At 37.7% G+C, this 16,790-nt stretch overlaps 1 protein-coding gene across 5 annotated transcripts in view; it reads right to left on the reverse strand.

The window, feature by feature from the left end:
* Positions 1–16,790, reverse strand: part of LOC114700724 (alpha-1-inhibitor 3-like) — a 176,328-nt gene that overhangs the window by 41,835 nt on the left and 117,703 nt on the right. For 3 of the 5 annotated variants that reach the window (XM_037204176.1, XM_037204178.1, XM_037204175.1), the window contains exons 16-17: positions 2,674–2,823; positions 1,573–1,657 (exon numbers count right to left, since the gene is read on the reverse strand). The exons of the other annotated variants lie outside the window; for them this stretch is intronic. In XM_037204176.1, coding sequence (XP_037060071.1) covers positions 1,573–1,657; positions 2,674–2,823 — 235 coding nt within the window. The remainder of the gene's footprint in view (positions 1–1,572; positions 1,658–2,673; positions 2,824–16,790) is intronic. 5 annotated transcript variants of the gene reach the window in all.

Below are 16,790 nucleotides of genomic sequence, written 5' to 3' on the forward strand. Positions count from 1 at the left end.
GCTTTTCCAAGAACAAGTATACATTCAGATTCAGTTAGGGTTTCTATTTTCCAACTGAATCTTAGCTTGAAAATCTCTCCCATTGTTCAAATACAGATACACACAGACAGCTTCATTTATCCATTGTCTAGAGTAGTCACAGTGCCTCAGTTCCTTGCTTGTGATGATATTTTGATTTCTTTTCAAGTCAGTATAAGGAAAATTAATACAGTCCAGTCAGAATTATGTTTTATTTTATGTTAACACACATGTAAAAATAAATTTTAGTATTTAGAATATAAATAATAGTGAAGATAGGGATTCATGATTTCAAGTTATATTGCAGAGGTATAGTAATAAAACCAGCATGGTACTGGCAGAAAAATAGACATGTACACCAATGAAATAAAATTCAAGATCCAAACATAAGCTCATCTGATAGCTGACATAGATGCAAAAACACACACTAGACGAAAGGCAGCATTTTCAACACATGGTGCTCTGAAAACTGGCTGCTCACATATAGAAGAATAAAAATAAACCTACATCAATGACCCCACACAAAATCTACTCCAAAAGGATCCAGGACCTCAACGTGAAATCTCAAACTGCTAGAAAGGAAACATAAGCAGTAACTCTAGAAAATAGATGTGAAGGAGAGGACTTTTTAAATAAGACCCATTCACTTAGAAATTAAGGTCAATAATTGACAAATGGGACCTCACAAAACTAACATGATTCTACACAGCTAAGGAAACAATCAATAGAGTGAAGTGGAAGCCCACAGAGTGGGAGAAAATCTTTCTATACGTATGATAGAGGGTAAATATCCATAGTATATAAAGTACTCAAAAACAAAGAGTCAAGAAAACAAACAGCTCAATTTAAAAAATGGGCTGTGCATCTAAACACACTTTTCCAAAGAAATAAAAGTGACTAAGAAATCTCTTTAAAAAGTGTTCATCATGCTGGTAATTCAGGAAATCTAAATTAAAACAACTTTTGAGATTTCATCTCACCCCAGTCAGATTAGTCAACAACAACAACAACAACAACAACAACAAAACTGACAACCACTTGGCGAAGAACGGGAAAGGGAAACTCTCTCTTGCTGATGTGGGAATGCAAGCTGGTGCAGCCACTCTGGAAGAGGCTCCCATGAAGGAGAGGGAAAGGTTACACGTGGTTGGTATTGGTTGAAGAGAGTGAGTGTGACCTTTGACCTGAGTGCTTTGCTTCTTCCATCCTCTCCTCTATCTGCAATGCCCGGCTTTTTCCTTCTCTTCTTCATCTCTAATACTTAGGAAATTCTCTTCCCCTCTCTGACATGTCTACAAGAGTTCTTCACACTTCACACAATGATTCTCTATTGTACTATTGCACTTCATCTTATCTGTCCCTTTAACACTGAAGGAAGAGTCTCCAATCTCTAACTTCCTTGTAGTACCAGCATGCATTTGGACACATTTTACTCAGGTAAGTTTGGGCTCTTTCTCTCTTATTTGGATACTATACATGCTCTAAAATTTTATCACCCTTGATAAATAATTCATTTATTTTATTCTGAAAATAAATGCTGATTTGTTATTTTACCTTCTATTGGATTAAAAATCTCAATATGCAAACATGCTTCAGTATGTTTGATCTTCAAGTTGGTGAATGCCTTTAAGCCCATGTCCTGGAAAGAAAATTAGTAATCAAGCAAAATATCTCAAAATTCTGTAAAAAACTTAATGTGTTTATAATAACTAATTCAGATATAGGTTCACATGTTCAAGTAGAATTCTTATTCAAATTGTATTTTCATACTCCTTAGAGAGTATGGGCGGAACACAGAATTCATAGTGAGACATATGTTGTGTCCTTCTTTCTGATACAATGCCCTTTTATTTTAAATAAAATGTCATTCACAGCTATGCACAGTGGTGCATGCCTTTAATTCCAGTACTTGGGAGGCAGACTCAGGTAGATCTCTGTTGAGAGAGATTTGATTACACTGTGTAAAGATATGTCACTGTAGTTGGTTTAATGAAAAGCTAAGTGGTCAATAGGTAGGCATGGAGAATGAGCTGGACTTCTGGGCAAGGAGAGTAAGTAGGAAGAGGGATTTAGGTTGCAGGGAGGTGGGACAAAGAGAGAGGTATACCGGGGGCCAGCTTGCCAGGTAGTTAGCTAGAGGAAGCAGGAAAGTAGGACATATAGAATGAAAGAAAAGTGAAATGCCCCAAGGCAAATGTAGATGAATAAAAACAGGTTAAATTAAGTTATAAGATCTAGTGGGACAAGCCTAAGCTAAGGCTGAACATTCATAATTAATAATAATTCTCTGTGTCTTTATTTGGGAGCTGACTGATGGGACAGAGAAAGATTTGTTACAGATCTTTGTGAGTTTGAGACCAGCATGATCTACCGAGTGAGTGCTAAGACAGAGCTACATAGTGACACTCTGGTTAAAAAAAAAAACCAGAACTAGAAAGAAAATATGACTCATCTACTCTGTCCCTGCACTGGGCACTTTCCAAGATGCAGTTTTTATAATGCTTGGGATGGAATACACGAACCACCATTTATAACGTGGTTGGTCTACTAGTGGTTCTTATCCCTGGCCTGACCCTAAAAATTCTCTGCCAATATAGCATTTCATAAAACCTAAATAATTCTGAGAGCAGCATGTTAGTGGGTAACACTGCTTACCTCCACGTAACTGTAGACATCCTTCTCATTTGGGTGTAAGGATATGAGGCCATCACTATCTCTATTCCACTCACATAGGTCTTCTTCTTCAAGTAGTTGGTATGGACTTGAGATGAAGTTGCTGGGCTGCATATCTGGCAGATTGTATATCTGTAAGAAACAGGAGACAAGGGAGCCTCTTTCTTGGGCTTTCTTGAAAGATACTCACAAAAACAAAAGATGATCACTGCAAATCACTTCTTGAATGTTCAATGATCCCCAAGCAAGGTTTTCTAAATATTTTCTGTTGAAGAGTCCCTTATTCTGAAGGTGTTCACAATATTTAGAAAAAGACTAAAAATACTTCACATATTTTAAAAAAGGTATGAACATAAATCCTGCATGGTATATTTGAGATTGATGTAATTTTAACATTACTTACTATACAACATTAAACATTTAGAAATATATTTACACTACATAAACCATTCAATAAATATAAAATATCAAGGTTGTATATTTTAGTCTACTGGTATACTATAAAAACAAACAAAACAAAAATTGAGTTAGTCCGTATGTAAACAGCCTGAAGAGATCTGAATGAAGATTTCTGTACATATTTTTTTCCTAAAATTCAGGAAAAAAAATTCAAAACAAAACAAATAAACCCAAGCCACCTCCATCTTTGACAGAAGGATGCATTCAACCCTCCAAACTGCAGTGCGTGGAATGAGAAAGAGGGAGAGGGACTGCAGGTCACGTGTCCAAATGCAAGGGCATCATGGTAGCAGCCACAGGAGAAGTGCTGTGGGATGTTCTGTATGTCAAATGTGTGCTCTGATTGGTTATTAATAAAACACTGATTGGCCAGTAGCCAGGCAGGAAGTATAGACGGGACAAGCAGAGAAGAGAATTCAGGGAAGTGGAAGGCTGAGACAGAGACACACTGCCAGCCGCTGCCATGACAAGCAACATGTGAAGATGCCTGTAACCCACGAGCCACGTGACAAGGTATAGATTTATAGAAATGGGTTAATTTAAGATGGAAGAAGTAGATAACAAGAAACCTGCCACGGCCATACAGTTTGTAAACAATATAAGTCTCTGTGTGTTTACTTGGTTGGGTCTGAGTGGCTGTGGGACCAGTGGGTGAGAGAGATTTGTCCTGACTGTGAGCCAGGCAGGACCAGAAAAACTCTAGCTACAAATGGTGCCCAACGGCTCGAGTTTCCACCTTAAACCTGAGAATATTTAATAACCAATTCTAAATGGAGCCCAAACCAGGTTTCTGCTTCATGTCTCATATGGGCAGCTAGCTGCAACATGTGGGTTTGAGCGACTATGGCGGGTTCCTGGAGTGCACATTTGACCGGCAATATGGCGGGAATGAGGCATCCACAAGTGGCACACTACACTGCTGCGTGGTGGATTTAGCCTTTGCTAGTACAAAAAAAAAAAAAAAAAAGAAAAAGAAAAACAAAAACAAAAACAAAAAAACCCGTGTGTGTGTGTGTGTGTGTGTGTGTGTGTGTGTGTGTGTGTGTGTTTCTGCGCTGCTTTGATAGAACTGCTTCTGATAATTGATGGTACACATGGCTCCAGACCCAGAGCTGGTGGTAAACTGTACCACCACCATGTTGGGAAGCTAAGGTGGGCAGAGCCAACAGCCACAGAGGCCTTTTGGTCTTACAAATGCTGCAGTTCAAAGCAATAGATTTAGAATGCGACAGATTCAGATGAAATAGTTTACAATGTGTGTAAAATGTATGTATGCTTGGAAGAGAGAGAAAAAGGAATATATACAGTTATATAAAGAATTACATAGTTTTAAAATATAAAGTCTTTAAAGAGACAGTAAAATTAATATAAAAAATAAACCATGTAAAGATGGATATCACACAGAGAATCTGGATTATGTTGTCTTTGGGATTTTTAACTGCAGAGAGACATTTGATTTTAAAGGCAGATGAGTTAAACCAATATGTATATTTTAAAGATAACTTGACTTCAAAATTTGGATGTAAGGATATGTTGCTTTGGAAAGGAGGCTCTGCTTTTGTTTCCACACAAAACCAGAGGCTATGGATTTGCTCCAGATTAAGATACATCAGGTTTGACCAGCCAAGACCCCCTGAAAGGTCTCTGATGACACCATGGCCCAGATGGTCCAACATCCAGAGTGGTTTCAAGGCAACTGGCTCAGACAATACACCCTCCTGGACTACTACATAATCCTAAAATTTTCTTTGTGTCCCCATAAGATACAGTGCCCCCCCTCCAGGAGTAAGTAGTAAGAGAAGCTATGCCCAAATACCTAAATATACCAAGCTGGCTTTGGAGATGGAATTGGCTCACTCCTTCTCTAAACCCAAACATATTGCTTAAAAAAAAAGGTTAAAAAATTCTTTTATCCCATATCAGAAGAGCCCTCTGGTGTGGGACAGAGAAAAACCAATATTTTTATTTAAAACAGGTTGATTATAAATACAAAAGGGGACAGTATAGATAATGATAAGATAGAGGGGTAGATTATTGAATCTACTTTTAAAGAGCAATTTGTTTAAAATGTTTTACATTGCTATGGATTTTAGTCTATTGATACAAGTTTAAACTTAATTTTGTTGTACTGTATATATATTTCTATTTTCGTTTGAGATATTATGTTTATGTAACTCATTTAGATTGTAATGGATAATTAAGAAATATAGATTAATAATTAGTCTTCTATGATAATCAAACTTATACTAAGGCAGAGGGGAGAGACACCAGCTGCTGTCCAGGGAACATCATGTAGAGGCAACAGGTAAAGCCATGGAATACATGGTGACATATAGATTAACAAAATTGGGCTTAGTATAAGAGTAAGAGCTAGACAATGGTAGGCCTGAGCTAATGGCCGAGCAGTTTAAATAATATAAGAGTCAGTGTGTTTATTTTATAAGTGGGCTCCAGGACTGGCGGGGTTTGGCGGGAGCTGGAAAGAAACTCTCCAGCTACAGAGAAGCTGATGATGTTCAAGCAAGTTTGCCAGACTGCGCTTGACCCAGCCTGGGAGCGGAAGGTCAGGAGTTCACAGAAGGCAAGGCTAGGGGAATGTGTGTGAGGAAGACAGGAAACAAAGTCTCGTCAACCCAGGATGCTCTGAACCTGTGTCTCTGAGACATGAACTTGTTCTTGGGATGGGTGGTGACTCTGGGGAACAAAGCTCACAAACTGACTTTTGCCTTTGGTGAAAGAACATACTGGCTTGCTCGAAAGTAGCAACACAGCCAGTCATGTGACAGATAGCATCACCCAAGCCCAGACCACAGGGCCAGCTTCAGTTCCCAATGAATCGACTTGTAATTCTTCTACAGATTTCCAGTGTTAATGACAGAAACTAATGTGAGCAAAGAGAGGAGCGTTGAGGAAATAATATTAATTAGAAACAGATAATAAAACAAAAACCTCCAAAGTACAAAGAAAGGAAGAAATAAACAAAAACTATAAAATTCTCATGGAGGTAGGGCACATTGTATCCATGCAGCAAACTCAAGACTGTTTCACATATAGAGCAGGAAAAAAATAGGCTTGGACATAAAGTTAATTTGCAACAAAATATTTCAAAATATGTCAGAAAATAGAAAACCCAGGGGCCATTGGGGTAAAAGAAACACAACCTTAGACAATTTCCTCAAGAGACTCACCATCTGCCTAACAAGAGCAATAGACTGAGATAGAAATAGATAAGAATTGAAAAAAAAAATCTTAGAAAAGAAGCAAATTAATTTGTCCATTAAGGTTTTTAACTTGGGATGCCCATGATCTCAAGATACTGAAAATTTAGAAGTCTGGATATTTGGGTAGGAAAATTTCTGTTCTTATTTTCTTAGGCATTTAACAGAAATTTAACATTGCCTGACTTATGAATCAATAAGCGGCCACATGCATACCTATCTATTAGCAAGATTATGACTTTTGACCTGATGCAATATCAGAGATGTTTTCACATTATATCTGTTTTATTCGGGTAGCCTGAAATGCTGTCTGCATCATTATTTGTCAGGATTTGAGTGGATATTTTAAAATGGCCCACTTGATCCACATGGCAGAACAGGGCAACATTTGCTCAATTGGTACTCAGTTACCTTCAGCTTTTGAACAGGGAACTCATATTTTCTCATTCCAGAGGCCTCAGCGGAGGTGGGCTCCACTGTTTCCTATCTATACTTGGTTGACAACCAGTGTTTGGAAGGATGTGAGTTAAGATAACCCATAGTAAACATAAGAGTGTTTATGCGATCTCTGCTTCAGCCCTTTCTGGTTTTAGCTTGGTCTATGATGATCTGTGTTGATATTGTAGCTTATTTGTAGTGTTATTTTATACAGGGCATATGTTTTACAATTATTCCTTCTAGTATTCTTACATATTTTATCTCTTTTATTTAAAACAATAATGTCAGAAATGATCCACAGGCTCACCAGGACACAGTAAGAAACCACGGCTGCCCATGTCCTCACATGTTTATGAATATTCTAGTTATCAAATATAAATGAAGGATCTTACAAAATTCTAGAGAGAAAATCTGGACAAATGGAGAGATGCAGAATAAACGGCATCGAGCATCTGAGCATTAACTTCGGAAGGTATAAATCTGTACATTCAATTTCTCCAGTGTTCTGAAGGAACATAGTTTCTTAGCTGATGTTTCACCCCATTTCAAAGTATTAAATATTGCCAAAGGATTTATACTTATAGCTGCAAAAGGATTTTGTCCCTGATTCCCTCTTTCTCAGAACAGTACAACCACATGCTTAATGCCCCAAGGGAGGCAGCAACCTGAAAATCATGAGAAGTCAGAAAACAGTGAACCAAACATGGGGAATTTTGAAGGGACTCCCCCAAATATGGGTGAACAGCTGGGTTGAAGAAGTCAGTCAGGATGAGAGCTGTTGGGGAATATTATTTTAAGGTGTGTTACTTCAGTTTATCTTTCATTGGTTTAACTCTGTGAAGCTGTGGTACTGTGCCAGTCTAAAACACCTGATGGTCTAATAAAGACCTGAATGGCTGATAGCAAGGCAGGAGAAGGAATAGGTGGGGGGTGGCAGGCAGAAAGAATTAAAAGAAGGAGAAATATGGGAGAAGAGAAATATAAAAGCAAGGAATGAGAGAGGAAAGAGGAGGACTTCAGGGGCAGCCACACAGCTACCCAGCCAGCCACAGAGTAAGAAGGAAAGAAAAGGTGTACAGGAATAGAGAAAGAGGAAAGCCCTGAGGCCAAAGATAGTCAGGATAATTTAAGAAAAGCTGGTAAGAAACAGGTGTATCTGGAAGTTTTTCTGTGTCCTGCCCAGTCTTACAGCCACTCAGACTGAAGTAAACACACAGAGGTTTATATTATTTACAAACTGTATGGTGTATGGCAGATCTCTTGATAGCTAGCTTTTATATTTTAAATTAACCCATTTCCATTTTTTAAAATTTATTTATTTTATTTTATGTGCATTGGTGTTTTGCCTGCACATATGTCTGTATGGGTGTATCAGATCCCCTGGAACTGGAGTTACAGACAGTTGTGAGCTGCCATGTGGGTGCTGGGAATTGAACTCAGGTCCTCTGGAAGAACAGCCAGTGCTCTTAACTGCTGAGCCATCTCTCCAGCCCAACCCATTTCTACTAATCTATGCATTGCCACGTGTGCTTCATGGTTTACTAGTACTTTTACATCTTGCTTTTCCTCATGGTGGCTGGCGTCTCCTGGCCTCTGCCTTTTTCTTTCCTGTCTCTCTCCTTTCCTGCCTGCTTCTAAGCTGGCTTGCCATAGGCCAAAACAGCTTATTTGTTAACCAATGGGAACAACATATATTAACAGCATACAGAAAGACATGCCCAGCACTTCCCCTTTCCTGTCTAATCAAAAAGGAAGGTTTTAACTTTAACTTAGTAAAACCACATATAATAAAACAGTTATCAAGTGAGAATTACTTACAATATCTAGTCTATTTGTATTTGGCAAAATTAAAGAAAATATTCCATTTATCCTATATTTGTGAGTCTAAAGTTTAATATCTAATTTATCTGTTATAATGACTAAGAAAAACTATACTTATAACTATCTTGTCTTCAACTACTTCAAAGACCCCAAAAGGATATAATATTACTTAAGTAAACAGGAAGAGCATTGTAAGCAGCTTCCAAAAATCTAGAATGACAGAGACAGCTGCCTGCCTGGATAGTCATCCAAAGTTTCTCTGTAATGTTGAGGCATCCATCTTCAGCCAATAGGCCTTTTCTAAAAAAAGTTTAGTTCAGTCAATAGTTTTTTAGTTGATTTTCCCTGTGTCCTGTAGAATGTCTGGCAGTCTCCTCTGCAAAGCAGGAACCTGAAGGACTATCTCACCTTGTTTTGGCAGAATTCAGTGGTCATTTTCCTATGGGTCCTGCATGTCTAGTTTATACAACATTCTGCCAATCAGTCCAGAAAAGAACAGTTTCTTGCCCAAATGGCTAGTTCTGCCAAGAAGGAGATAAATTCCATGTGGAGTGTGTTCCATGTCCATCTTCTTCTTTGAAGTAAATCAATGCTGCCAGGAGCAGACGTGTCTCACTGTCTAGGAAAGTCTAAGTTTTTAAAATGCCAAATTTTACATGCCAAATTTTGTAGGTCTTTGAAGTGTCTGAAGATTACCTACCTAGTTGAAATATATCTATGTATACCTAGAAAACTTAACTAACATGACTAGAAGTTTGATTATCACAGATGACTATTAATCTGTGTTTCTTTTTTTTTTTTTGTATTCAGGTATACTTTATTATATATAAATCCATGCAAAATAAGATGCAAATTGGATCTGCTAAGGCCTAGTACTAAAGCTAAGTCCATTTTAAGAATGACTGCAGTTGAGTCAATCCTAACAATGAACTTTGACAAGTCTAGCATCCTAAATTTTTTTTTTAAGTAAATTTATTTTACAACATCATTTAGTTCAACATAATAGCCACAGATTCCCCTGTTCTCCCACTCTCGCCCCCTCCCCCTCCCCCCTAATCTGTGTTTCTTAATTATATATTACAAATTCAAATGAGCTGTACAAACATAATACCTTAAACAAAAGTAATATATTTACAGTATAACAAAATTAACTTTGAATTTGTAATAAACTGAAGTCTATAGCAGTGTAAAACATTTCAAACAAGTTGTTGCTCTTTAAAAGTAGATTCAATAATCTACCCTTTTATTTTATCATATCTATATCATATCCTCTTTTTTTCTTTTAGAAAGAGATTGACTATGACCAATAACAATTTGTAATCAACCCCTAAACAAAGACAAACATCCATAAATCATTTTTTGGGAATGTGGGTATAGTTTCTCATACTACTTCCTGCTGGTTGTGGGTGCTGGCAATCTTATGGGGATCCTGAGAAAATTAAAAATTATGGTCAATTAAATGATGTTGTAAAATAAATTTACTTAAAAAAAAAATTATGGTCAAGTCCTGACTGGAGTAGTCTATGATGCTGCATTGTCTGAGCCAGTTGCCTTGAAGCTAATTTTGGATGTTGGATCATCTGGAGACCTCTCAGGGGGTCTTGGCTGATCAAATCATATTAGCTTGGAAGCAATCTATAGGTTCTCATCTTCTGTGGACACAAAAGCAGAACCTCCTTTCCAAAGCAATATATCTTTAGACATAATGTTTGAAGTCAAGATACCTTTAAACTATACATATTAGTTTAACTTATCAGCCTTTACAATTAAATAGGTAAAAATCCCAAAGACAATATAATCTAGACTCTGTGTGTGTGTGTGTGTGATTTCCATCTTTACATGGCTTATTTTTATATTACTTTTACTGTGTCTTTAAAGACTTTATTTTTTAAAGCTATTTCTTTATACATTGTAAATATAGTGTATATATATATATATATATATATATACTGTATATATTCCTTTTTCTCTCTCTTTCAAGCCTATGTACATTTTTACACACACTGTAAACAGTTTAGAGTTTTATTTCATCTGAATCTGTCTTATTGTGAACCTATAAAGCATGCCTAAGATTGATACGGCAGCTTTGGCCCACCTCAGCTTCCTAACATGGTGGAAGTATGCCTACCACCAACTCTGGGAAGCAGTGTGTCTATGTTTCCAAGAAGCAGCCCAGGAATCTCTTTTTTTTTTTCTTCCTATACTAGGAAAAGCTAAATCCACTATGCAGTGGACAGCTTGGAGAAACCTCTGTGTACCATGGCAGGAATCTGCCATGCTGCACTCAAGCCCACGTGCCGTGAACCCACCATACTGGAGCTTAAGTCAGAACGCCAGGGCATCTCTATACCTTGGTGTCTCTATATCTCAGCCCTCATAAGACCTGAAGTAGAAAGCTGTTCTTAGCTCAATTTTAGAGTTTCTTTGTAAGTTCTTTCAAGTTTTAGCTGGAAAGTTGAACATTGGGCAGCCAAATGTAGCTGGAAGTTTTCCTGCAGCCACTCAGACACAAATAAACATACAGAGGCTTACATTAATCATAAATGGCATAGCCTATGGCGGGCCTATTGGTAACTAGCTCTTACATCTTAGATTAACTCATTTCTATTAATCTACGCATTGCCACATGTGCTTCATGGTTTACTAGTACTTTTATATCTTGCTTCTTCTGGCAGTGCCTGACATCTCCCTAGTCTCTGCCTTTCTCTTTCCCATCTCTCTCCTTTCCCGCCTGCCTCTAAGCTGCCTTGCCATAGGCCAAAACAGCTTATTTATTAACCAATGGGAACAACATATACTCACAGCATACAGAAAGACATCCCCCAGCAAACAAGTCAAGCTAAGGCCAGGAATTTATAATTAAAAATAAGCCTCCATGTGTTATTTATTTGGGAGCTGGGTGGCAGGCTCCCCAAAAGAGCAAAAAGAAAAAAACACAACATTTTGGCACCCAATGTGGGTCCTAAATGTCCGTAGGGCCTGAGAAAACTGAAAAGAAAAAAAAAAAGAGAGATACAGCTTCTTTAAGGGTTTCAGCTGGACAGTTTCTGCCAGTCAAGTAGGAACAAAAAACTAAGTAAAAATGCCTGCCATAAAGTAAGCATCGGCATTCTAGAACACAGGAAGGTTGATTGCAGTTCTCAGTCAGACAAACCTCCAACCTGGCTGTGAGCTTTCAGGCTTGATTTTCACAACCCAAGAAGTGGGTAGAGTCAGCTGCCAAAGCTGTGGGCATAGGTCCACCCTGCTTAGCAGTTTAAAGTTTGTTTATGTGGTCAAAAAGGCTAAAAGATACGCAATGAAAGAAGTCTAAATGAAGAACCTCTAAAGAGGTTACAGTGTGTTTAACAATGTGCAGAGGCTTAAGAAAAGAAAAAGGTTATAGTCATAGAAGAAATGAATAGTTTAAAAATAAAGTCTTTAAAGAAATAAATAAAGTAATATATGTAAGAATAAGCCATGTAGAGATGAGAAATACACAGGGAGTTTGGATCCTGTATATTATCATGTTAATTTTGAATGTTTTGATTGTTGAGCAGCAAAAGACAGCTTCTAGGAGACATGGGTTTGTGAACTAAACTGCTAAATCAAGCTAACCTAAATATTTTATGAATAACTTTACTTCAAAAAAGAAGTCAACAGATATACTTGTTAAATGGAAATAAAAAATGCTTTTGAGTTTTGTTCCACAGAAAACAAGAGGTTGTGGATTCCTTCAGGAATAACGTGGATCAGTTTTGATCAAGGGGAGACCTCCTAAAACTTGACAGGTGGTAGCTATCAACAAAGATTATAGCTGGCCTTCCCAGGACTTGGTCATTATCTCAAATTTTCTCTCTGGGACCCTAAAGCTACTTTGCTCACAGAAAACAGGAAGCAATTTAGAGAAATCAAAGTCTGCATTCCCAAGAGTTGGGGTGTGGGATGCTTTTGGTTATTTGGTGGGTCATGGATGTTTGTTATATTTAGGGGAATATAGGAATGATAATAGGTGAATTATTGAATCTACTTTAAACTAAAAAGCAACTATTAATCTCAAATATTTTGTATTGATATGGACTTTTGTATATTGACACAAATTTAAAGTAATTTTTGTTGCAACACACTGTATGTATGTTCCAGTCCTTGTTTCAGGGATTTTTGTGTATTGATAAAAATTTAAAGTTATTTTTGTTACAACATATTGTATGCATGTTTCTATTTTTGTTTGAAGTATTGTGCCTATGCAGTTCATTTGGAAATGTAGGGTGAAGTTCTAGTTTTTGAAAGCTATTGTTATAAACTATATAGGGTAATGAGGAAACATAGGTTAGTTTTTAGTCACTTACAACAATCAAAATTGTGGATATATTAGGTATGCTTTCCAGATAATATAGAGATATATTTTTGATAGATAGATGGTCTTCAAAACTTTCAAAGACCTACAGAACATGGCATTTAAAATGTTTTGTTAACTTATGACTTTTCATGACAATGAGACTTATCTGCTCCTGGCAGCACCAACTTACTTCAGAGATGATGGGCATTGAAGAAATTCCTTATGGAGTTTGCTTTTGTTGTAGCAAGGTTAGTCACTGGGCAAAGAAACTGCTCTTGCCTTTGCTGACAATGTGCTATGCAGACTGGACATGCAGGACACACAGGAAAAAGACTATTGAACTTTGCCAATACAAGGCAGGACAGTCCTTCAAAGTTCCTGCTTCATAGAGGAGTCTGTCAAATATTCTGCAGGACACAGAGAAAAGCAACTGATGAACTTTGCCAATACAAGGCATGATAGTCCTTCAAATTTCCTGCTTCACTGAGAAATCTTCCTGATACTCTAGGCCTGTATGCTGAAGATGGATGCCCCAATGTTGCACAAGGAACTTGGTGTGACTGTCCAGGCAGTTAGTTGTCTCTGTCATTGCTAGAGTTTTGGAAGATGTTTGCTCTGTACTTTTTGTTTACTTAAATAATGTTATATCCTTCCAGGGCCTTTAATGGAGTTGAAGACTAGATAGTTAGAGTTGCAGTTTTCCTTAGCTATGATAGAAAGTAAATTAGGTATAAAATTTTGGATTTACTAAGATATGCTAGATTATGGAGTATTTTCTTTAAATATACCAGAAACAAATGAATTGGAATTCAGTACATTGTGAATGTAATCTTTACTTGATAATTGTTCTTATTGTATGCAGCCTTAATGTGTTAAAGTTAAAACCTTTCACTGTTGTTTAGAAAAAAAGGGGGAAATGTTGGAGAATATCATTTTAAGGTGTAGCTGGAGTTATCTCCAGTCCTACCCGGGTCGCAGCCACTGATAACCCAAATAAACACACATATTACTTATAAATTGTATGGCTATGAGAGGCTTCTTGCTATCTAGTTCTAATATCTTGAATTAACCCATTTGTATAAATCTGTATCTTGCCACATGGCTCGTGGCTTACCGGTATCTTTTACATCTTTCTTCTCATTGTGGAGGCTGGCAGCATATCCTGACTCAGCCTTCCACTTGCCAGAATTCTCCTGTCTCCTTGTCCTACCTCTATTTCCTGCCTGGCTACTGGCCAATCAGCATTTTATTTATCAACCAATCAGAGCAACACATTCACAGCATATAGAACATATCCACAACATTAAGGTATGCTACTATTGTTTATGTTGCATTTATTTAACTCTTTGAAGCTGTGATACTGTGCCTGCCTAAAACACCTGATGGTCTGATAAAGATGTGAAGGGTCAATAGCGAGACAGGAGAAAGGATAGGCAGGACTGGCAGGCAGAAAGAATTAATAGAAGGAGAAATCTGGGAGAGGAGAGATCTAAGAGAAAAGAATGAGAAAGGAAGGAGGAGGACTTCAGGGGTAGCCACACAGTTACATAACCAGCCACAGAGTAAAAAGGAAAGCAAAGGTATACAGGAATAGAGAAAGATAAAGGCCCCAAGGCTAAAGAAAGTCAGGGTAATTTAAGGAAAGCTGGCGAGAAACAAGCCAAGCTAAGGCCAGGCATTTACAATTAAGAATAATCCTCCATGTGTGCTTTATTTGGGAGCTGGGTGGTGAGCCCCTCAAAAGAGCAAAAACAAACAATGACAGAGGGCTCCACTGGGGACAACAGCAGAACTGAGCACTGCCACAGATGCTAGAGAACTGAAGTCAAGTGAGGAGGATTATGGCCTGGAAGTAAATATAAGAAAGAACAATTAAATGTCAGGACAAAGGAACACAAATGAGAGGAAATATGACCACAGCTCACTATCTGACTTAATAATGAACCACATGTGTTGGTTATAGAAATAAATACTGTTTAAGGATTTTACACAGTAATCATATAGATTTGTAGGCAAGGTAAAGACCAGAAGGGTCTGAATAATCAGCTTTAATATGCTGCTTTATAATAAAAAGAATGAACAGATGATGTTAAAAATGAAGAAAGGCCAATACTTTCAAAGACTAATAGAGAATGTGGAGTAAAACAGTAAAGAAATAGCTGTGATCATTGAATGTACAAGCAGCCAAAGCATGGATAGGGCAGGGTGGTGGGAGAAAGGAAACTCTGTTCATGTTTTTTGTTATAATCATTGGGCAGTACATGCGTTTGTTTGTTTGTTAACTAATTGTCTGTATTTGTCAACTAAAACAATTGCTCAAGAAATCTCTTATTTAATGGATTGGGGAAATCAAAATCTAAAAGAAAAACATTTTAATCATATACTTTCCTAATCATTTTCTGCATGTGCATCATAAACTTTCATCATTAAAACCAAATTAAATGCTGGTTTAACTTATGCATTAGTTAAAGACTGGTAAGTTCCTAGTTGTTAGAGTTTTCCTGGTCCTGCCTGGCTCACGGTCAGGACAAATCTCTCTCATACACCAGTCCCACAGCCACTCAGACCCAACCAAGTAAACACACAGAGACTTATATTGCTTACAAACTGTATGGCCGTGGCAGGCTTCTTGTTATCTAGTTCTTGTATCTTAAATTAACCCATTTCTATTAATCTGTAAGTTGCCACATGGCTCGTGGCTTACTGGTACCTTATATCTCGCTTTCTGTGGTGGCGGCTGGCAGCATCTCTCTGACTCAGCCTTCCACTTCCCAGAATTCTCCTCTCTCCTTGTCCCACCTATACTTCTTGCCTGGCTACTGGCCAATCAGTGTTTTATTTATTAACCAATCAGAGCAACACATTTAAGGTACAGAACATCCCACAGCATCCCAGCATTATGCAGACTAAAGATTACTGTTTTTAAATTTGCATAAACACCTTACATACATTAAAAGATATGCTAATAGCCAGTGGCAATAATAATTTTTAAAAACTATTACAGTGATCATGTAATTTTTCTTAATAAACCCCATTCTTAATTCAGTATGAGGAAGAGTTTTGCTCTCGTTAACTTGAGACTCCAGTAAATACTTTATGATTTCAGTTGTGCTTTCCAAGAATTTTCAAAACAAGTTGAGAACCTCCTTGTACTCTGCCTTTAAATTTTAATGCATTCTGTCTTCTTATTTGGGGAACTCTTGAGATGTACAAGATTCCATTTGTATAAACTGTTTCATTTGGCTCCCCCAGACAGCATCTCTCTGAAAAGCTCCATCATGAACGTGTTAGGGGTCAAGCCATTCCTGGGGTAGGAGAGGCACAGTAAGAACCCAGAGGGCCTGGGTCACACACAAGCTTTACAACTCACTGAGTGCTTGACTCAGGCTTTGTCTTGAGTTTATTGGCTGTAACAGGAATTGCTTAAAGTCTTATTAATAGAAAACCTAGAGCCAGATATTAGAGTGAAAGCTGAAAGATCAGAGAAGCAGAGCAAGCCAGACACAAGTTCTACCTCTATGAAATCCTTAGCCTATAAAAAGAGAGTTCCTCTTTCATCACGCCTTATATACCTTTCTGTATCCAGCCACATTACTTCCTGGGATTAAAGGTGTGTGTTACCACTGCCTGGTTCTGTTTCTCTCATGTAGCCCAGTGTGGACTTGAACTCACAGAGATCCAGATTGATCTCTGCCTCCTGAGTGATAGTTGTGTTCCACCACTGCCTGACCTCTATGTCTAATTTCGTGCCTGGCTCTGTCCTCTGATCCCCAGGCAACCTTTATTGGGGTACACAGTATATCACCACAATTGGCTGAAGTTTTCAGAGCTATTCTTTGAGATTT

This window comes from Peromyscus leucopus, chromosome 3 (genome assembly GCF_004664715.2).
Source record: "Peromyscus leucopus breed LL Stock chromosome 3, UCI_PerLeu_2.1, whole genome shotgun sequence".
NCBI lineage: Eukaryota > Metazoa > Chordata > Mammalia > Rodentia > Cricetidae > Peromyscus > Peromyscus leucopus.